This window comes from Lethenteron reissneri, chromosome 15, assembly GCF_015708825.2.
Source record: "Lethenteron reissneri isolate LAM-NWPU_2019-01 chromosome 15, ASM1570882v1, whole genome shotgun sequence".
NCBI lineage: Eukaryota > Metazoa > Chordata > Hyperoartia > Petromyzontiformes > Petromyzontidae > Lethenteron > Lethenteron reissneri.
The window spans coordinates 13,480,669-13,503,511 of record NC_083793.1 but is presented as its reverse complement, the minus strand read 5'-3'; the positions used below and the strand labels follow the sequence as shown (position 1 = coordinate 13,503,511).

Below are 22,843 nucleotides of genomic sequence, written 5' to 3'. Positions count from 1 at the left end.
GGTGGAGGAAGCATTCTGCTGCAACGATCTCAGCACTTCAAAAGCCTACGATGACGACAGGAGAAACGAAAAATATAAAACTAAACTATTTGTATTTTTCTTCTTGGTTCTTTCGGTAAAGTCACGTAGAAGGGAAATAATAAAATAATAAAAAATAAAACATAATAAAATACAATTCTCACGACGTTTCGGCCACAACGCAGGCAACCGTCCTCAGGTGAAGAACAGGTCTGTCGGAAAGACAGCGTCTGAATGAACATTACCAAGTTTGGCAGCGTGTATTTAAGCTGGGTTAGAGGAAGGGCGCCTTGACAAAGAAATTTGCATATCAACAGAGGAATTTAGCACTATACATTGTAAGAAGATGAATCCCTGCAGTCACGAAAGCTTTAAATCGAAATGTATTTGTATTTTACCAGATAAAGCCCCCTGAGCTATACAGATCTTTCTCAGAAGCGACCTGGCCACAAATGATAGCTCAACGAAGTAGCTTATCACGTGGAAATGTATAGCACCCAAATACTCCAAACGATGTTTAAAAATGTAGAGGGAAAACCAGAGGATCCGGAGAAAAATGCAGATGTCAGGGTCGGGATCGAACCTACGATGTTCTGTATACCAGGTGAAGTCGTTAACATCTCTCCACCATGGGTGTGGCAGAAACAGTCGTGTGGTCGCAGACTGAATCAACAACCCAGGGCTACCTATCCTGCTAGGAAACACTAAGCTGCGACAGAGTCCGCCAATCTGGGATCGGTCTCATCAGCTGTCTTCGGACCCACAAAAACATTGAAGACAATTATCTTCGACTGCGAGTGATTGCCAATGAAAGGATGGCCAGGGGGACGGCGACATGCCTTAGCGTGAGCGCGTTCACCACTTAATGGAGATATTCACCGTTCTAATCCAGAGGCCACCCCGATTGCCACCGCGGGCGAAATAACCATGGCAATACTACGCGCCGCTCGTTTGACAGCCGACGTTAAAGATCCCCCGACGTCATTGGCAAGAGTAAGACCGCTGTGTGGCAGTGTCAGGGTCCAAATTGATAAAAAGTCGAAAATAATTTCAGAAATTATTCAATTTGGGATTACGCATACCAACATCGCCCCCTACTGGCGGACTAATGCCCTAGGTCACTTGCACATGAGACTTGAGTTCTCACCTGGTAAAACAAATGAAACTTGAAACTTAATTACGTAAATATGTAATTCATCCTTTATTTAAAATCAATTGAGATCCTGTTTGAGACCAAAAGTCTCTTTTTCATCAGAGACCTGAGTAACAAAACAGAGGAGGCATGTAAACCATCAACATATCTAATGCCATGAATCTGATATTTATATTGAACGTTAAAAGACAACTATGAAACATTATTCGCAATAAATTAACAATGATCAATGCATACACCATAAACATTTATGCAATATAAACTTAAACATATAACATCATGACCAGTACAATAGATGTGTTTATGGAACAAGCAACAGTTTGACTGCAATTATATGCAAGTTGCCACACAACAAATCTACTCTTACATAAAAAATGGGATGGGAAGGAACAGTTTATAACAAGTAGGCTTTCGCGACCAATATCGATGATACAGGTTTTTTGGGTTAGATCGCATCAACATAAATGTCATTAAACCTGCCACCACCCGACACAGCCAATTAGTAAGGTTTGTCACGTAAACAAAACATGTAAATGTGTTACTAGTACAGCACACCGGGAAGAACGTTTTGAGATGTTGCCCAGTTGAGGCCCAACATGTCAAGCAACCAGTGCCCAACAACGAACGGCACGATTGAAGGTGTTTGTTTTTGTATTCCTGCATATGGCAATATTGTAATAAAGGACTCTTGCACTGGGTCTGTCTCCGTTGTCCTTTATTTGGTTCGTACAACTTGACCGCACGGCGTCTCGCTCAGTGTCTCCTCCGTCTCCCGCTCGGCAGCCCACTGCTGCCGAGCTCCTGCAGCCCCGTTGCTGCCCCACCATGCAGCCCCACTGCTGCCCGTTACGCAGCCTCACTGCTGCCCGATCTGCAGCCCCACTGCTGGCTCTCTGTCGCCTCTGTGCCCGGACACCGATGGCCGATGGTGCCGAGTCCCCGACCTGTGGCGATCGCGCCACTTTACTTCTCCTGCCCCGCGTGGCCTCCTCCTCTCTCTACTCTCTCTCCTGGAGCCCTTCCGGTTCCTGTCCTTAAAAGCTCTCTCTCCCCACGTGACCCTAACTCCTCCCACCTGTTACGTCACATCCAGCGAGCCCGTTTACGCTCGCATTACAATATGTTAAGAAGCTAAATGCCAATGTCGATGTCTGATAGCCAAAAGGGGAGCTTCAGGAGAGTTTCTGTAGTTTTGCTGTTCCTCCTCTGCTGAAGGAACACATACCACAGTGGTTTGCATGCCCACAAGTTACGCTGCTCTGCCTACTGGACCCGTCTGCTGTTTGATACGGTTGATCATAGCATCTTAGTCGATCACCTTCAGAGCACTTATGGCATTTATGGTACTGTACTCTTATGGATTGCATCCTTCATTACAGGTTGGATACAGTCAGCTTTGGTGGTAGCCAGTCAGAAATGTCACCGGTGAATTGTCGTGTGCCACTTGGTCCGGTGCTGTTCCTCCTCCACACCGGCGTCGTCATCGCCCATCATCATATCGGCGTGCGTTCATATGCCGATGATATACAGCTCTACCTTCACTCAAATGCTAAGTTGTGCGTCTCTCACATCCTACACCTGATATCGTGCATTGCCGACATAAACAGCTGAAGTTGATTTGGAACAAATCTGAATTCATCACACTCGGGAGCTTCCATCAGCTCGCAAGGCAAAATTGTGAGTCCATCGGCATAAACCGCTGTGACATTCTAGCGTCAGATAAGGCAACGTGTCTCGGCATTCTTGCCAACCAGACGGGACTTCTATTAACTTTGTCAGCTACGTGCCGTCCGTCATGTGCTGACCGTTTAGACATCGTAGCGCGCGATAAGAAATGCTTAGACTTACAATTGCACGAGAATGTCTTGTCTTCAATTTGCCATACATGAAGGAGACATTCACATCGGCCTGTTGATGTTCTGATGATGCGGTTGATGATGACACCAGCGTCTTTGAGGAGGAATCTCAAAGCCAGGAGGTGCGATGTTTGGGTCTTGAATGAGTCGTTTATTCTGGACACCCGTGCTGTTCCACTCTGTTGGCCAGTATTGGAGGAGAGTTACTATATTGTTGAATTGAGAAAGGTTGTACGACTTTGGGGAAATACAACCGTGGGAGATAATTGCAAAGAGCAGTGCGAGGGAAAAAGTAGAGAGAAAAGCGTTGTGACCTGCAGTGTGGTGGATGAGGTAATACAGTCTGGTAGTCCTCATCACGTGTAGACGAATCAACAAGTGAAGTTCACTGGAGCGTCAACCATGATCGTTTGATCGTTGACGCTCCAGTGGGGTGAAGTGGAGGCTACCCCCCCCCTCCCCCCCGCACTGTTTAGACAGCGATGCCACGTGGCTTCAGCTACTGGCTTAAGGCTGCCTCCTGCCGGTCGAGCCATGCTCCTTCAGGGGGTGGCTGCGTGGGCCTCACGTCAATCACCTCCACGCCCACGCCCGCCACCACGAACTCCAGCTCCCCCTCCCGCCGGCCCCTCCGCCAATCGAACGCAGCCAAGTCGGCTACGTGACTCAGGCAGCTCACGAGCGGCTCGGCCGTTCCATCTCCGGTCACCGCAGCGACCAGTCGCCACAGAGACAGGCGCTGATCGGCGGACACGGCGGCGACGGTTGCCTCGGCGATGGCGTCCGGACGAGGTGGTGTTGCCACGGAGATGGGGAGCACGGCAACGGCCGTGACCTGCGCAGCGTGGGCATGGTCGATGCTAACCGACGCGAGCGAGCACAGGACTGGTGGGGCCTGGCCACCGGGCGTTTCCACAGAGACGATCACCATGGAGATAGCGCCGTCGTCACCGCCGCTGACAACGAGGAGGCGGTGGTGTCGCCCGTCCCCATGGTCGTTATCCACCAGTTGGACCCGCACGCAGCTCACCCCCGACTGGTGGACGCGCAATGCTCCGTACGGCATGCCCAGGTCTGCGGGAGAATAATGTCTTCTCATTCTCAACTGATACAAATGATAACAAGACAGTGATTTCCTGGTCCAATGAGCATTGAGGCAATGCTCATCACCTGTTTACAGCCCTGAACCAGTGGTGGAAATTCTTCATTCCTATGATTGTGGAAGTGTTAACCATAGACATCTACTGTTGACTTCCCAACAAAGTGGTATTCTATTTTATCGACCCCGGAGGAATGATGGGCTAAGTCAACCTCCAACCAGGATTTGAACTTGGGACCTTCCGATTGCAAGCCGTTCGCTCAGACACGGAGCCACCTAGCCGAATTACAAATCTGCATAACGGAGCACACGTGCGGTCAGTTACATGAGGTGTAAAATTCAAGGATTCGTGAAAACATTTTGCTATCTATTTAGAACTTTTCATTATTGGGTTTTTAAATTTTATTTAATATTTAGGCGGAAAAGAAAAATAATCGCCATGTTTTGGCAGGCCGTCTCTAGCCGGCGTGCCGGTGCGCGCTCGCTCACCAGCCGGCTGGCTCGTCCCTCCCGGCTCGGCGCTCGAGCTGGGCCGCCTGCCCACGAAGCGGCCGACGTCCCAGAATGCAACAGTGCCATCGGTGGCACCGCTCGCAAGTAGAACGCACCTGAGGAGGCCGCGCGGTCAGACACAAACAGCAGGCGAGGAGTTGATCTCCCAGCCACCGCCCAAGCCAGCAGCCAGTCCAGGATTTAGTTCCAGCCGCTCCAACGAAGCCCGCTACCGAGGTGCGGCCTCCATTTTATTTATTCATTCATTCGTTGTTCCCAATTCTATTCCAGCTGTGCTGGCAGCGGCATGTCAAGGGACAAAGAATCAATTTGGAATTCTTGCACAGCAGCGCATCGCTCCGTGGTATAGAATGGTCTACTTATGAGAAACCTATACAAGTTACCTTTTTATACACTTTTAAACAAATGAGTTTATTTAGAAATACATGCTTGATATAATTTAAGCGTTTATCTGTTGCTCGGTGTCCACTAATAGGCAACTATTCACATGCCAATTTTAAACCTGTTCATCAGGAAACAGTTTTAGATTTGTATTTTCATCAGGCCCCATGGTATTAAGTAAAGTCTCCAACTCTTATGCATTCTGTCTCCCTAAGTATGTGCTATGAAGGACCATTGCCTGAAACGTTGCCTATTATTGTGGGCGCCACGGTGGCGGGATGTTAACTCGCCTGGTGTACAGGAGGTCATGGGTTCGATCCCGACTCTGACACCTGTATATTTGGAGTTTGCCTGTTCTCTCCGTAGTAGTATTTTGGCTCCTATAAAATTTCAACATGATAAGCCACTTCATTGGGCTATCATTTGTAGCCGGGTCACTTCTGAAAAATAACTATATAGCTCAGTGGGCCTTACCTGTGAAATAAAACACATTTGATAGTTTAATAGTTGCCTTTTAGCTCACCCAGCAATATGGCTTACTCAAGTTTGGCTTCGAGAGCTTTGACTGTATTATTATTGTTAAAATAAGGCAGCATCACGATTGACAAGAAGCCAGTATCCCTTCCCCATCCTCCACCCCGCACCTCTGGCCGTCAAGGTTGGATCCCAGGTCCACGGAGTCGACGCAGAGCACGCAGCGCTGGAGGGCGTCCGATTCGGCCAGCAGCTCAACACTCCTCGCTCGCTCCTCAAACGCAAACAGCCTGCGTCCCGGAGAAGAGACAGCGGCACGCGGCTCACGTAGTGTGCAGAGCGAAGACGAGAAGGACAATGATGACGACGATGATCGAAGTGACGGTGCGAGGCGGGTGGCTATGTCTCCGTGATCCGGTGTCAGGGAATATAGGTTTCCGCAAAACGGGATTATAATAATAATAGTAATGACAACTTGTATCATTCTGCTTCTGATGGCGTAGAGAGGTGATGACTCAGAGGCACGAGAAGGAAGCACAGACAAGCGGGAAGGCAGCAGCAGCCACACAGTGAGCCGATACCAATACTTTCCTAAGCTCAGCGGTCCTCAAGGGGTGATGATATTTCACCCAATGAATGAGTGTTCATTTAATAATGTGATGTGCTGCTGGTTAATATTGTAAGCAGCACAGTATTTTCTCTCCGACGTGTTTTCCTGGGCGAATAAAGATATAATATTTGTTTACACCGGCACCAATAGGATCTTGGGTTTGAATTCTGCTTTCAGCCTTCCATGAGTAAACTGGGTTCTCAAGTAGAGCGAGGTGATAGTCTCAACCCCATCACCAATGACTGGACAACCAAAACTATCTCGTTGATAATTGTTTTTTTACCCTTTTTATCTGGCAACAAAACTGACACCTTTTTTACAAGGAGTCATGTTTGCATTAACCACAATACCTGCGGTCGTAATGCAAACAAAAAACACAACTCTGATAATGTATGCACTGTCCTTGAAATTGATTGGTCCACACCCAAGACAGCTTTTCTTCGAGCCTAGTCTCACATGGTGTTGGACCAGATGATGCCAAAAGGTGTCAGTTTTGTTGCCAGATAAAAAGGGTAAAAAAAACAATTATCATATTTTGCTACTGGCAAAGGAGGTTCCAACGGTGCAAAACTATCTCTTTAAACTTGGGTTTTCAATTAAATTGGCCAAAGTTCAGTTTTGTGAACAACATCTTTGCAGCAGGGCATTGTGGAAAAATATAGTTTCCCTTGTATGCGCGATGAAGGGCCCTTGTCAGAAGCATTGTCTATTGTATATGCATATGATCACAATGTTATTGATGAACGTGTTTACGCTTTTTTGTGGTACACGGATTAAGTGGTCACTTAAAAGGCATCTCAGAATTCGTTTGAGGCTACCTGGCTTCTACGCACCATGCTCTGAAACGCAGGTGTCTCACCACTCTGCGGGCACTCCGAGCGGTCAAAGCCGAGAGCACAACCAGAATAGAAGACACCAGCATGGCTGTTCTGATAACATCACGGCACCTACTTGAGGAGCCGGATCAGGAAGTCACACGCACTCTCGAGATCCGAGCTCTTGCCCACTCCTCATGATGTTGGTGTAAGAATAATATTCATCTCCAGAGAAAGGTCGTACAACGCACTCACATTTTGCTCACTTTGCAACGTAACTGGTTTTGAAGCGCAATTGCCCACGTGACAACTCGATTAGCTTGGTTGTGTCAGGTGGTGGAGGGTTATCGCTACAATATGCACGATGATCGAACCAAAAACACAAATCATATCGGTAGGGAAAGCCCAGGTATGAAGTTAATATATAAACTAAATCGACATTGGCGAGCGGGCGAGCGAGCAGCCTCACCTGACATATGCGTCACTGCAGGCGGCAGCCAGCAGGTGAACCCCGTGCGTTCCAACGCTGGGCCCCACCACACACACGCACATGTACCTGTGCCGTGGCGGCGTTGCAGGGGGAGAGAGGGGAAGGAACCGGCATTCCACTTCAGGTTTTGCATCGTCGAGTAAATTTACCATCCCAACATTTAGACGTGGGATCACTGCCGCGATGTGGCGATGAGAATGCTGGGCCTGAAATCCAGAGGAAGCCGATTCAATCTCCCGGCACTGCAGCAGGAAATATAGCAGAGAGGTCATTGCCGGAAGTGTCATCTTATATATGTGTATTCGTGTTTAAAGCAGCGTTAATGAAGAATGTCAAGAGTTCTCCGATTTGCGTTTGTCCAGAGAAAGTGCGATGCTGCATTTTATCTCAGCAGCAGCATCAAAAGCAGCAGTACTAGCAGCATCAGCGGCAGGAGCTGCGCTAATGCTTACCGAGTCTCGGGGTCAGTCTTGACGAACCGGTGCCGGTCTCTCCGTCGCTCCCACTGCGCGTCTAGCCGGTGCGCGGCAAGGCTCTCCACGTGGCACGCCGTGTCGCCCGGCACCACTGTGATGCGGCAGCAGCGCAGCTCGGCTCGGCCGCCAGCCGAGAACAGCAACCGTGAAAACCCGCGGCTCCGCTGCTCCGCCACGTCCGGTTTCGGCTGCGCCAACGGTGGGGTCCTCGGCCCGCCCCTCACGCCTGCCGCCCCTGCCACCGGCGGCGTAGTTACCGAGCGGCCGTCCGAGGAGGTGCCCAGCAAAGCGGCGCAGTCGGCGATCGCTAGCGCCTTGACGCTCGACACGTGTTCCCGAAGGGTGAGGAGGGTCACAAGGTCGGGGTCGCGAGGGTCGCGAGGATCACGGGGATCGCGGGGAACAGGGAGACGAGAGACACGCACGGTTGTGTCCTCGCTGGCCGTGACGATGAGCCCGTCACCAAGGTAACGCACACACGTCACCTCTCGCCCATGCAGGCCCTCGCGTAGCACTGGCTGGAAGTGGTCGCGTGACCTCCGGCCGCTACGGCATAAACACACCCGTCCAGCTGTCGACAGGAAGGAATGCACACAGATTACGCTTTGATTAATGCCTTGCGAAGATTTCATTCAAGAGCTCGCGAAATAAGCATATAATCAACCCTCCCTGCGATACCATCAATAGCCATGTCATGTTTTCTATTCAAGAACGTTTTTTTTATACTTTTATGTACTGTTTGTACGGTCTTGTTCTCTCCATTCGTTTAAACAAGTTATTTGCGTATATTTTTCATGAATCGTAATTAACCTATTCTCACGCACGAGCAAAGTTGGACATGAATCGTGAGCGTAACAATACATTTTGATCGTCAAACCCACGGTCCATTACCCGCCTACCATGACTCGAGACCGACCTTTGATGTAGGCGAGGACCCTGGGGCCGAGCTGGGGGCCGCGAGAGTCCTGCTGGTAGGCCCAAGAGCGGTGGCCGCCCCCGCATGGCACACTGGCCAGCAGACGACCCGTGCGCTCGCAGATCGCAACGAAGTTCCTCGACCGGAACCCCAGCACCACGACCCGCGGCTCCCGGGCGTTGGAGTCGACGTTCACGTCTGCCGTGGACAGCGTGGTGTCGTCGATCAGCAGCAGGCGTTCGAGCCAGTCAGCGCGCTGGGCCGGGCGATGCGCGGACAACGCAACGAGGTGGAGGCCACGACCGGACCTCGCTGCTACGGCCGTGGTGCGGTAAACGCCGTCGCGACCCGTCGAGTAGACCACCGTGGTGCCGCCGCCACCCTCGTCACCACTGTCCATACGCGCGCGCACGACCAAGGACGTCACGCCATGCCGGCCGTGCAGGCCGAACAGCGACGATGCGGGGCCTGGGATGCCATCGTCGCTGCCGGCACTTTTATCCTCTTCGCTGCTGCAGCCGTCGCTGCCGTCGCTCCTGCCGATGCCTCCGTCGCTGTTGCACTCTTCGCTGGCGCACAAGGGTCGGGCGCTACCTGGTTCAGCAGCAGAAGGTGGCAGTGCAGCACCTGTGTTATCACCTCCATCACCCTCATCACCCTCGTCACCATCGTCATCGCCACTGCAGCCTTCACCAGCAGTGCCACCTACTGACTTCCCATCCCATCTGGCAGGCTCGGCGTTACGGGAAGACACAAACAACAGCAGGGAGCCGCGGCGGTCGCCGCAGACGACACTGGGCGGAGCCGAACCCGGCACAAAAGAGGCGCACGTGTGCCAGCGTTGGCGGCACATCGGCAGCCGGAAGCGGGCCTTCTCCCGCACAGTGAGCCCCGGGCCGCTCGCACTGCCATCGCCTGCCGGGATCGTGACCTCCCACCAGATGAGGAGGCCGTCCGGTCCGGACGAGAACAGGGACCGCGGCCTCTGACCCGTCGCGAACGCCATCGCTACCGCACCTCCACCGTCTGTCTGTGCGTCGGCCCAGGTCAGGTTGTGAACTTTGCCCTCGTACGGCTGGCTTTCCCAAGACGTGCCCGGACGGACGAGGGGAAACACCCGGACCTTCCCGTCTAGGTTGCCGAGGGCGATCATTGTTTCCTCGGCAGCGGTCCCCTGGGTGACGGCCATGAGGGAGTAGGAGCGGAACTCCGGGAGGCAGAGCATGGTGCGGGTTGTGCCACCCTCCAGGTCGTGCCACAGGACCTCTCCTGCGTCCGTCATCACGATGAGGTCCCGCAGCGTCGGCAGGGCCAGGATCTTGGGGGTTCCCGCTGCGTGCAGGCCCAGCTCCTCAGCAGCCATCTTGCCTTCGTCTTCCCCCGTGGCACTGCCCTTCAAGCCCAGCTGGAGGTGAAGGGGGTATGGGTGTCAGTGTTTCGCTGTGGATTTAATTTCGTCATGCTCATAGTCTTGTCGACTAAACCATCAAACCATCAAACTTGCGGTTCACTATTACTCAAATGTTGGTGTAAGGGTGTGAAATTTCTGACTCCATTATATTATTTGGTCAGCCAATCGATGAACTAGTTTCACATACATTTATAGCCAAGTACCATTCTTGGTTTTCCTTAGTGCACTATCTTCCACAGTGTACTCACAATGTTACCAATTCGAGTCTAAAAACAATAATTGAACAATCGACAATCGATCAACAAGACCAACTAGGACCACCCCGAACCCCCGCCAACCCCCCAGCCCACCTGCCAGAGCCGCACGGCGGAATCGGCGCCGCCCGTTGCCACAACGCCGGTGTCGGCGTGCACGGCGAGGGCTCGCACGCCACGGCCGCCCGGGTGGCCCCGCGCCGAGCCCAGCACACGCCCGTCCGCCAGGTCCCACGTCAGCACGGCGCCGTCCTCGCCGGCGCTCGCCGCCACGCGGCCTCCGGTCCCGGGGAGCACTCGCACCACGAACACGCGCGCCTGGTGCCCGAACAGCACCCGCTCGGCCGGCATGTCCGGTGGAAGTCGTTGGCCCGCGCAGCCGCTTGCGCCACTGCCGGGGCTTGTGCCGCCACGGTAACCCGTACCTTCATCACTCCGCTCAGAGCCGTTGCCGCCGCCGCCATCGCCCGACGCGGCTCGGACATGGACCGACCTTGCGGTAAAATTATCCGTTTGCTCGGGAGGGTGGGCAGCGTCGAACGTGGGATCAGGCGGGTCGACCGTGGAGTCGCCGAGTCGCCACACCCGCACGCTGCGGTCATCGGATGCCGACGCGAGAACACCCGACCGCTCGTCGTAGTCGATCGAGAAGATGACGCCCGAGTGGCCGGCCAGCCGGCGGAGCACTGGCGCATGGCCATCCGGCCCGGCCTGCAGAGGAAGAGCAAAGCGAAGCAGGACTAGCCGCGGTTATGGCCGTACTTTGGTGGCTCCGGTAAATAAAAAAGTCCGAAATGCAATCGCATCTCAAAATGCCGTAAAAATTTGAAAACAAAACCACATTAGGGTGGAAGGGGACTGAGGGGGTGCAGGGGTGGGTTATCAGGCCAGGGAACACGGGAGAGAGGAGCGACAGCGGCACCACGGCACAACTCGGGACGAAGCGACCGCGGCTCAACAGCAACAACGACAACAACGAGCCCCAGGGACATCCGGTGGGGGGGTGGGGGTTAGGGGGCAGTACCCACGCTGTGGTGGTTTTGCGTACCTGTGCCGGTTTCCACAGCACCACGTGGTTTCCCACGGTCCCCGCCAGGCAGCAGAGCGAGTCCCAAGTGGAGCCGACGAGCCGAGCCGAGTAGAGCACCCGCGTGTCGGCGCACCGCGCCTCGCGCCTCACCACGCCACGCCGCCACTCCCACAGCCGCACAGCATTGTGGGCCAGTGCGACCGCCAGCAGATCTGCCAGGCAGGGGCGAGAGGGGAGCAGTGGGAATGGGGCTCCGTGATGATCAATGTAGGGCGGTGATGTGGAGAGGTTTGCGGTTCGATCCCTTACGGCCACCCTGGTTAATGCTGCCGGTGTATTGCAAAAATACTCTATTTATGCTTCACACTGCAAGTAAAAAATTCGCTGTTATGTTGTATGAAAGGGGTGTGTTGGCGACACAGTCTAAGTAAGCCAAATTTTAAAAAAATACTCGCGAATTACATAATTTAATATAGCCACGCAGCAACTTCACTCTGTACTAGGCAGCATATACTGGTCTGTGAAACACATGAATTGTACTAGAATAGTGCAAATAACATTTCTAGGTCGTTGGCCTGTGTTGTCACGCGGAAGGCAAGGCTTAATCTCATCCGGCACACCACATCCAACCACCCTGTGGCAACTAGTAGTCAACATTCTGCATGCAGTCCTCCAGTCTCCCAGGGAAATACTCGGCGAGAAACAAATCCCCCCTGGTCGAGGGTGGGGAAGTGACCTGCGTGGGCAGTGTACCTTCGTTGCTGCATCCGGAATCTTGTACAAATCTCGAGTCCCAGATCCAGTCGCGCTCCACACGAGGTTCCGAAAGTTTCTCAATGAACGGAGCACGTGGGCAGCAGTCCGCCGCTTGCCTCGCCCCGCTCTCGCGCTCCGACCAATGGCTGCAGGCGGCTCCCTCACGCCCCGCCTCCTTATCTCGGCGCCCCGCCCCACTATCGCTAGAGCCCGCCTCCTGTTCCACAAACCCCGCCCATTGATTAGCCCCCGCCCATTGAGTTCCAGGCCCCGCCTCTTTATCACCAGACCCCGCCTCTTTATCACCAGGCCCCGCCTTCTTATCACCAGGCCCCGCCTCTTTATCACCAGGCCCCGCCTCTTTATCACCAGGCCCCGCCTCTTTATCACCAGGCCCCGCCTCTTTATCACCAGGCCCCGCCTCTTTATCACCAGGCCCCGCCTCTTTATCACCAGACCCCGCCTCTTTATCACCAGGTCCCACCTCTTTATCACCAGGTTCCGCCTCTTTATCACCAGGTCCCGCCTCTTTATCACCAAGCCCCGCCCCCTTATCAACAAGCCCCGCCCACAGCCTCGCCACGGCGAATCCCTTCCCACCGAAGGCCGCGACCAAGTCCCCGGCCTCGCCTGGACGCGCCTCCCGGACGCGGAGGCCGTGCACCCGGTGCGACCCCAACAGCAGCAGGCGGAGCAGGGGCCCCGGGCGACGCGGGTCGCACACGAGGAGCCAGGGGCCCTCGCCTGGGCGAGATAGGGAGGAGACAAAGAAGCAAAATAAACGCGCGCAGGGAGACGCCACGAGACGCGGCGGTGAGCAGGCCGCTTTGAACAGCTGATCGTCAATATGGCAGCGCCCATTGCGGCACCATGTGTGCGCCTTCCACACACACACACACACGTGTCAGCTGATTGCTAATCGCTAATTGCAATTGCGGGTGAGTAATCACAGTCGAGGTGGCGGTGAACTCGGTATCATTATTCATCAATCCACTGCTGGATGAAGACTTTGCTATCTCACGCCTCCGGGATTCGTAATTGAGTACTGCCTCTCGCGACTTAAAACTCGCCATGGGGCGATAAAGTGAGAACCACTTTGTGCGATATCAGCCGCTGTTTGTAATTCGGACTGACTTCGCGCCCGGCCATACCAATATGGAATTACCACCAATGGCTAAGGTACTTTAGGAGCACGATCTGAGAGCGACATAAGGCGCGTTTTTTTTTATCATAGCCACCAATCGGCGCTAAGAGGCGGTGTTGTAGGGTGGTTCGTGAGAGACTTTTGACTCACCGATAAGCAAATACCGGCCCGCAAACTCCAGAGCGGTGATAGGCGCCCGGAGAAGCGTGGAGGCCGCGGCGAAGGGTCGAAGAGGGACCTGCCCCGAGGCGACCCCAGGCCCGGGGGTACACGGGGAGTCGGGACCCCGAGGCGGCACGGACGGGAACCCGCGTGCCTCTTGCTCCATTCCGTGGCCTCGACGTTCGCTTCTTCGTGCGGGCTTGGTTGTCCCGAGCGCCCCCTTGTGTACGTACCGTGCGTGTGTGATTAAGGGGAGTCGTGGCGCACTCGTTAGCGTATTTCGACTTGAACCCGGCGACCTGAGTTCGAGTCCAGCTCACGGCCAACAGTGACGATTATCTGAACCGGTCCTGGGACTCCCCTAGTTCGACCCGGCTTCAAATGAGTACCCGGTGCGATGTGTAAAAGAATCGCTATTGGGGAGACAAAGGCGGTCGGGGCGTAGTGCTGGCCTCCCACCACCTCGTGTACTGTGCCGGCCTGCGTAGGTGCTCGCTAACAGCACTTGCCCCAACAATCTGTTAAGGCTATACGGGGGATCTTTGTATGGTTAAGGAAAGTGGTGGCGCAGTCGTTGGCGTACTCCGACTCGAACCCGGCACCCGAGTTCGATTCCCGCTCATGGCTGCCTTAAATAAGTTGATTTTGTTACATTGCTCTTTGCTGCCCACAGCATAGCATTGGAGCAGCCTATAATACCTGTTTATTGGATGGTGGTAGCACATACAAGCATTATTCGGACGCAACCCTGCGCATCTTCTGAGATCGACGCATTCCGGGTGATTTGGGCACAGGCTGGCCTCTATCGCTACCAAATTGAAACAAAAATGCAAGGTCTCCATTACGTGTTTTCAATTATGATATTCCCTTGGCAGGAATGTAGAATTTCTACAAACATTGATCTGCAAAGATATGACTCCCACGTCTGCGCTCGTGCAAATGGTACACCATATTTGTTCACGTTAGGATTCTTTTGTTTCTGTTTCCCACAGGTCCAACTTTACCAGGACCCACCACCCTTACTGGGACCACCTCTATAACTAGGACCACCTCCTCCCCGCTGATGGCGATGCCCGCTCCGTTCCGTGCCCCCAAGCGCAAGCGCTGGCCTCGCGAACCGTACGAGGGGCCTTTTCCGGTGCCCATACGTCGTCGCGCCCCTCTTCTGCTGGATGGGCCAACGCCCGTCCCTCTCGAGAACGAACCCTCGAACACAGACGTGGGCGCCGCTGACCCGTCCACCACGAGGGGTATTGGAGTGGCGCACCAGCAGCCTGGCAGCGTCGCTCCCGCCGCAGGGCCGAGCGCCGCTGTTGAGAACGAAAGCGATTCCATGTGTGGGAACCTCGGTCTACCTGTTGCCGCTGTGACTTTCGGCGAGGGGAGAGAAGGGAGCGATGAGTCAGAGCGCTACAGAGGAGAGCTGGTGCACAGTGCGGTGCTGGTGCGAGACCGCGGGGACATGGAGGCGCTGTACAGCCGAGTAAGAGCGCTCGCTCCATTCTGCACGTGTGGGTGTGTGCTTTCTGACTATTCCCCACCACGTCCCCACTCTGGCTCGCAGTGCGATGCAATTCAACATCGTCTTTTGCTTCCGTAAATTGTGTCGTCTCGGTTGTGCTGTTTGGTGTCTTGTAATGAGATGAGGAATCAATTTGGAACTTTTGTGCTAGAGAACGGTCCACAGAAGTTGATGTACCAGAACTACTTCGAAGATTCCTATTAGTGTGGAGACAACGGAGACTAGTGACACTAGTGGGTAGACTGTAGAGATCCCTAAATTCACTTGGATTCTCATGTCAACATCCCTTTTATTATTGTTTTAATACAAGATAGAATTCAGTTAATTAACACCACTATCAACCTTGAAGCTGAAAGAGTTGACTAAACAAGTGAAATGCGCTGCTCGTATTGTTTATTCCTGTTTTGTTTTGCAGGGATTTTTTGGAAAAGGGTTTTTGTCGAAAAGCAGACCTCAGTTTTCTGAGACCCGACGTTTCACGCCTCCGGGAAGCCAGCCTTGCCGGGACCCTCGGAGGGATCGTGAGCAACCCGGCACATTGCCCGGCACGCGCAGCGTGGAGACAGTCTCACTGCTTTGCGGCGCTGCTACGAGCAACGGCAACAATGACGCTGTAGGGGACGGCGCTTGCCCCCGCCAGCGCGATGGTTCGGCCGTCGGCCATGATGATGGAGATAACGCAGCAGGACGAGAGGTGGACAGGGACAGTGATGGTGCCGCACGGCTGGATTCAGCGCATGCCGCTCATACGGATTCAGGAGCGACAACGGCGACCGAAGAGGTACCGGATGAATCGTGCAAGCCCATCGTCGGGTGTCAGCAAAAGACGGAGCGCATTGCAGAGCATCTGCAGCTAGCCCTGGAGGAGGTGAGTGAATTGGGGACCTCCTTGGGGAGGAATTAAAAAATGGGGCAGCAGACGGCAGTGTAGAAAAATCCCATTGTACTGTACTTTCCATGCGTCCAAGTCCGCGATCTCCTGACCCGCACTGACCAGCGTGGTGTGGGCAGACCATCCAGCACTGTATTGGCTACGTATAGTGCGAAAGAAGTTCAACGTTCATACAAAGGGCTGTACAACTACATTTGGAAATTTAAAATGTAACACTGGAGGGCTTCCAGCAAATAAATTACATGGGAATCCATTTTAATCCGGCCAACCGCTTATAACACATTAGCTCAGGTTATTAACTTTTTACATTAAAGTGCTTACATCATGCTGCCTGTATTATTTTTGGTGTGGCGCTTCTGTTTTTCTAACTTAGCCCGGTTGTATTTTTTTTTTTGCTTCAGGCATTTTTTTTGGCGTACGCCCTGGGGTGCCTGACCGTCTCCCTAAACGAGGTAAGCGATGATGGCACCCTGATGACGGCGATGGAAATAAACCCGGGGCGTGGACTTTTAATTGCATGTTGACAGGCGTTCTAAATTCAGTCCGCCTGCACCATGCACCACGTGGCGTGGTGAGACAGTGAGAGCTGGTGACGGCCTCTGGAAGCCTTCTTCCTGCAGTGGATGGATCGTGGCTCGTGATGATGATGAGTGTATGGGGCGACATTTGTTTATTTCCAATGGCGCTTGTCTCTACAGTCTGTTAAAGGTTGCACGGGGGTGTTTGTCTTTCGTGTGAATGTGCGAGTGTGTTCAAATGTGCATGTGTGCACACGTGTGTATAACAAAACCAGTTGCAGAGCTCAGGCCTACAAGCCTAAAATATCAAGAGGCCATAAACAAACAGCACTTTAAAAGTTGTAATAGAGTTCGTGCATTTATTGAATTGAGCAAGGTTACATGAGCTTGGTAAAAACAGATTTCAGGAGGAATTTCCAAAGTAGATCAGTGCCTGAGAAGAAGCAGAAAGAGAAGTACGGTGGTTGACACCGTGTGGTCTGGGGTGTGTGGATGAGACGTGTGTGTGCACACGTGTGTGCAGTATTGTAGCGCTTAGCGTGCTGTGCTCCGAACCCGGCGACCCAAGTTTGATTCCCACTCACGGGCCAAAACCAGTGACGATTATCTGAACCGGTCTGGAGCCTCTCCTAGGTCGACTCAGCCTCAAATGAGTACCTGGTGTGGTGTGTAAACATCGCCGCTAGGGAGACAAAGGCGGTCGGGCGTGGTGCTGGCCACCCACCCCCTCATGTACCGTTCCGGCCTTCATAGGTGCTCATGAGCAGCACTTGCCCCAACAGTCTGTTCACGCTATACGGGGGGCCTTTATCTTTGTGTGCATGATGCAGGAGGAGCTGTCCCTGAGTGAGCTGTGGAGAGTGTGCGTGCGCGCGTGCCCACGCTTCCTAGCCCTCTACCCGGCCTACCACTACTTCCGCTCCCGAGGCTGGGTCCCCAAACCCGGCCTCAAGTACGGAACCGACTTGTGTGAGCACCAAGCACAGCACCAGCGGCAGCCGATGCGTGCCCTCACGCTCTCACACACACCCTCCGTCTCGCACGCCCCCTCTCGCTCTCTCACACACTCACCCTCGCTCTCTCACTCTCACACACTCTCTCACGCCACCAGTAGGCATTGCACACTTGCTGTCACACAGTTCCGAGAGAGTAATTACAGTCGACTTCTCGATTATCTGGGGTAGGGCAGGACGGGACTAATGCAGGCGGCTTTGTGGCCCAGGGTTTCCGAATTTGAGCACCCTCAAAAAATATACACAGCTTGGTAGCAGTTGAAACGCAATACTGTGGCACGATGGTAAATCCTCTCGGTAACTTTGTAATTAAAACCATCGCGACACCATGTGTTTCACTGCCAGTTCTGTGCCAAAATTAATATAGTTTTGTTCCTTGCTAACTTTGACTTGGCTTCACAATTTGTAAATTGCATAGAAATAAGAGGGACCCCCCCCCCCCCAAATACAACAGGCCCCTCATCAAATTTTAGCGACCCTGGGAGGAGGACAGCAGACAGGGGTGTCCTGGATAAAACCAAAGCGCAGCTAATGACAGCGGCCTAGCGGTAGTCATCGTGAGTAATTTATCTTTTTGAATGCGTAACGTGCAAATGGAAATTATTCGGAGGCGTGGGTAACCACAGACAAATGGGAAGGAGCCAAAACTGGCTACGAAAATTGCCCAAGCTCCGTGGCCCGATATTGGGATGTTGGGCCAACTCAATTTTTCAGTGTTTTTATCCACGTGTGAGGAAGCTGGAGTACCTGGAGGTAACACTCATTCCTCATACGAATGCAAACCCAATTGAAATTAATCCACTTGCCGTACTGCCAATTGATGGCAACTTTGACGGGAGAATCAATTAGTTTCAGTTGGTTGCTGTTCCGTGTGATTGGTTCTTAAACCCAGCAGCCGCATAGCGGCAATTCATTAGAATGCCGAGCGTGCGATCAACGCATGCCCATTGATAGCACACAAGCGCGAATACTCGCGCGCACACGCATCTGCATGCACACTTGCGTGTGTGCGCACACTCATGGTTGCACCTGCGCTCGTGCATTCTCACACTCACATTGGCACACTCATGGATGCTCTCGCATGAAGACAAAGCTCCCCCGTATAGCCTTTACAGATTGTTGAGTCAAGTGCTGTGAGCATGCACCTATGAAAGCCGGAACGGTACACAAGGGGGTCGGTAGCCAGCATCACGCCCAGCTTCGTTTGTCTCTCCAGTGGCGATGCTTACACACTGCATTAGTTACTCATTTTATGGTGAGTCTACCTAGGGGGAGGCCCAGGACAGGCTCAGATAATCGTCATTGGTGTTGGTCGCAAGCGGGAATCGAACTGGGGTCATCGTGTTAGTAGCACAGTGCGCTAACCACTCCCCCACCACTCCCCCACCACTCCCCAACACTTGCATGCATGCATCCACAAACACATTTTCACACACACGCACGCGCACACACACACACACAGACTCGGTAACATAGCCACACGTTAACCACATGCGGCTGTGTCGCTGTATAGGGGTGCGTCATAGTTCCACTCTGTGCTGTGTTGTGTGCAGTGCTCTACCGAAAAGGACCACCCTTTTACCACGCTAGGTGAGCGTCTCCTGAAGCGTATGTGCGATCTGTGTGTTTGAGAGCGTGTCCATTGTGGGGAGCGGTGTCGCAGTGATTAACGCACAAATCGAGAGACCCGAGTTCCATTCCCGCTCATAACCAATAACAGTAGCGAATGTATTGAACCGGTCCTGTGCCTCTCTCGGGTCATCTCGGCCTTAAATGAGTACCTGGTGCGATGTGTAAACATCAGTATTGGGGAGACAAAAGTGACTGCACATAGTGTTGGCCACCCACCCCCTCGTGTGCCTTGCCAAGCGTAATATGTGCTCGAGAACAGCACTTGCCCCTACAGTCGGTTAAAGGCTATACGGGGGATTTTTGTCATCGTGTATTTATACGTGTGTATGCATGAGTCTTCATGTGTGCATACGTGTTCGCGTGCCTGCTCGCGCCCATGCCCGCTCACATCCATCCCCCCCCCTTCCCTGATGTGCCGTGGCCGTGGTCACAGCTACTCGGTGGTGGTGGAGATGGTGGACGGTGCCAATTTCCGCGGTGACGCCCTCCGAACCTTCAGCTGGCGCTCGCTCGCGGGCCTCAACCGGACGACCATGAACGTGTCCAAGGTGGCGGCCGGGTGTTAATTGAATTTATGAACTTGGCGGGTGAAAATATTTTTCAGCGAAGTATTTTTTTTTTACTTCGTCGCTTGTTGTAGAGGTTCGCGGTTTGAATCCAGCAGCCGCCCAGGTTAATACTGTGATGTGCACTAACCACACATGTGCGCCGTCTGCTTAACAGCGGACGTTAAAAGAGTCAATGACATTTGAAAAATAATCGTCCGTTGTGTGCTCGGCTTCATGGTCCAAATAAAAAAATTACTCGCAAATTACTTAATTGGGTGAAATCGCATCAGAACATCGCGCCCTACTGGCAGACTTATACCTGTCTGTGAAACGTAGCACCTCCGTGATTGACTTACACAATAACAATAGGGCAAACGCCAATAATAACATTTGTTATCATCACTGGTAGATGGCGACGGCTTGGGGAGGTCTTCATCCAATAGTGGATAGATCATGGCTGCTTATGGCCGATGATGGTGACGATGATGATGATGTGATTCTGTGTGTGTGTGCAGGAGCTGCTGCTGTGTTTCGTGGTGCGTCCCGCGGGCCTGACGGAGGAGGAGCTCTCTTCTCCCGAGTGTCTGCGCCGCTTGCGCGTGCAGGTACCGCGTACGCGCAGCGCCACACGCATGCGCCACATCAAAGACAAAGACCCCCCGTATAGCCTTAACAGACTGTTGGGGCAAGTGCTGCTAGCGAGCGCCTATGAAGGCTGGTACGGCACACGACGTGATGGGTGGCCATCACCATGCCTGACCGCCTTTGTCTCCCTAGTGGTGATGTTTACTACACACCGCACCAGGTACTCAATTGAGGCTTAATCGACCTAGGGGAGGCTTAGGACTGGTTCAGATAATTGTCAATGGTGTTGGTGGCTGTGAGCAGGAATCGAACCTGTGCACATGTGCCAACTGTGCGCATGAACATCACGGTGCCGCACACACCCACAGCTCTGAGATCAAAAATAATATAGTGGGAATGGAAAACGAGGTTATAAGCTTCAAAAAATTATTCTAAATTTTTTTTGTTATTTACTTGCCTTTGCTGACGGAATACCTTCCTATGCCGTCATTTGGGATTGTTTGACTATACTTCACCACGCTGGTTCAATGCAGTGTGGTGAAGGGTGACGGTGCCTTAGACAAATTCATCACTCGCCAGTGATGTTAGCCTCGGCCGGGAATCGAACTCGAGTTTAGTTCGAATCTTGCACAATGAGCTAACCACTGCATTACCACTCCCCAGTACCATACCATGAGAGTAGCATGTGGAAAATCTTTGGCCATGGTTTTTTTGACCTAGGTCAGGGGTCGGCAACCAAAATAACAAGAAGAGCCATTTCTTTCCAATTCGGTACAAAATTCAGTATTTCAAGAGCCGCAATGCATCTGAGTACATACTGTACATACGTACATATCGTCAAGAAGCAGCACGTAAAGAGCCGCATGCGGCTCCGGAGCTGTAGGTTGCCGACCCCTGACCTAGGTAATGTAGATGGCAAACGCCCTTTTGCTCTGTGTGCACATTTATATCTGTACTGTACTTCCATTTTTGAAGCCCGCGCTGTAACCGGATGAATCGTCAGGAGCACGGTGAGAGACGTGTAAGTGAGAAGGTGGCGGTGATGATGGCGGTGGTGTCTGTGGCCAGGAGGTGGTGGTGGGGCGGTGGGTATCTGGACGGGAGCGCGGCAACCGTGACGACCTGGATCTGTGAAACCCGCTGTGGGCATCGACGGGAGGCCGACTGGAGGAGACTCACAAGCCGATTTCTTCGGTGCTTTGGGCGAAACGAATTTGGCAGCATAAGCATGAGGTTTGGACGTGATACTAATCCTAACGCTGTCTATAAATGATGAGGAAACCCGGTAGGCTCTGAGTATTAATTTTAGCGATGAATCACCCTCGGGGAGAGTCAGGTTAGGACGCCACTCGCCGCTGATTTTATCCGTAGCTGGATTTCGCAATTTTTGACACGAGGCGCTTCCACCAGCAGTGCCGCGAGCAAGCACTTGGCAGAGCCGCACCTTTACGTTTTAAATTCTACTATTATTGTAAAATTATATTTGAAAAAAGTGTTGTCGATATTGTGCATTAGAATGATATCAATGGACAGTCCTGCTTTGCTTAATAAACGAAACAAATTGTGGTTTAGTTTTTTTTTTTATGGGGCCCCTCAGAAGTTTTTGGGCCCTGTACAAATGTCCCTGTGTCGCAGTGCCCCTAAATTCGGCCCTGATTGTGACAACGAACTCGATCCCCTCCCAGCATGCTTTGCATGTCACATGACATCACCTCACTGTGCATGTGTACAATGCACAACAAACCTTTAGATCACTGAGATAAATAACTAGGGCTATGTTATCATTTTTCATGATATTTTTGTTTACGTTACTGAGGATGTACGAGTCCATGCCCTCGCAGGCGTAGGGGTGGATCGCAAGTAATTGCAGAGGCTTTGGTGGGTCGGCTCGTTCTGGCTGCTGCCGGAAGATTGTATAGTAATTGTAAAATGTGGGTCATGAAGCACAAACGCTCATTATGCGATACCATCACCCGCGGGACACCCATGTGTACGTCCAACATAATCATCAGTTTTAAGGTCAACGCATCAAATTAAAACAGTCGAATTTGTACACCTGATTTGTATATTTTCTTCTCTGTTGCATACCTGCCTACAAGTGTGTACACGTGTGTGTGTAGGTGTGGTTATTTTGTGTAACATTGACACTAGTTGGGAACAGGAGTGGTGTGAAACCGCCAGTTCGTCTCGGCCTGTCGGCGCATAACACGAGGGCCTGTCCCGTGACCTCCCGGCGAAGCTGGTTATGCTTTGTACGGTGTAAAAGTGCACCGAGCCAGGCACAAGCGCTGTGGTGACGTCACCATCACTTAGACGCGAACGGCGGCTGCTGTTGTTTAGTAGCAGTGCGGTGCTTTGCGCTTTGTCCTCAGAAACTGGTGACACAAGTTCGATTCCCAACCTCGGATAGCATCGGCAACGAGTGATATCCAAACCTGTTCTGAACCTCTCCAAAGGTGACTGGGAAGTTAAATACCTACCTGTTGCTGTGTGTATACATCATCACCGGCGAGACAAAGGCGGTGAGGCGTGGTACCGGCTACACCGCATCCTCACGTGCCAATTTCTGCCTTAA

At 52.7% G+C, this 22,843-nt stretch overlaps 2 protein-coding genes across 4 annotated transcripts; one reads left to right on the top strand and one right to left on the bottom strand.

The window, feature by feature from the left end:
* Positions 1-1,223: 1,223 nt before the first annotated feature.
* Positions 1,224-13,724, bottom strand: LOC133342743 (tRNA (34-2'-O)-methyltransferase regulator WDR6-like). Its single transcript, XM_061552103.1, has 11 exons — positions 13,547-13,724; positions 12,821-12,996; positions 12,250-12,715; positions 11,515-11,708; positions 10,563-11,177; positions 8,802-10,206; positions 7,862-8,456; positions 7,389-7,475; positions 5,665-5,784; positions 4,616-4,734; positions 1,224-4,101 (listed from the first exon to the last, which is right to left on the bottom strand). Exons 1-11 carry the CDS (start codon positions 13,722-13,724, stop codon positions 3,527-3,529), a joined length of 4,530 nt encoding a protein of 1,509 aa, XP_061408087.1. The 3' UTR covers positions 1,224-3,526.
* LOC133342742 (tRNA-splicing endonuclease subunit Sen2-like) lies at positions 12,944-22,300 on the top strand. Of its 3 annotated transcripts, none has more exons than XM_061552102.1 (9): positions 12,944-13,065; positions 14,551-15,041; positions 15,496-15,948; positions 16,374-16,424; positions 17,321-17,459; positions 19,057-19,093; positions 19,569-19,683; positions 20,199-20,288; positions 21,337-22,300. In XM_061552102.1, exons 2-9 carry the CDS (start codon positions 14,622-14,624, stop codon positions 21,400-21,402), a joined length of 1,371 nt encoding a protein of 456 aa, XP_061408086.1. In that variant the 5' UTR covers positions 12,944-13,065; positions 14,551-14,621; the 3' UTR covers positions 21,403-22,300. The 3 variants fall into 3 exon arrangements, with proteins under 3 accessions (XP_061408086.1, XP_061408085.1, XP_061408084.1); XM_061552101.1 differs by having other exon boundaries at positions 12,985-13,190; XM_061552100.1 differs by lacking the exon at positions 12,944-13,065 and adding an exon at positions 13,658-13,783.
* The last annotated feature ends 543 nt before the right edge of the window (positions 22,301-22,843 follow it).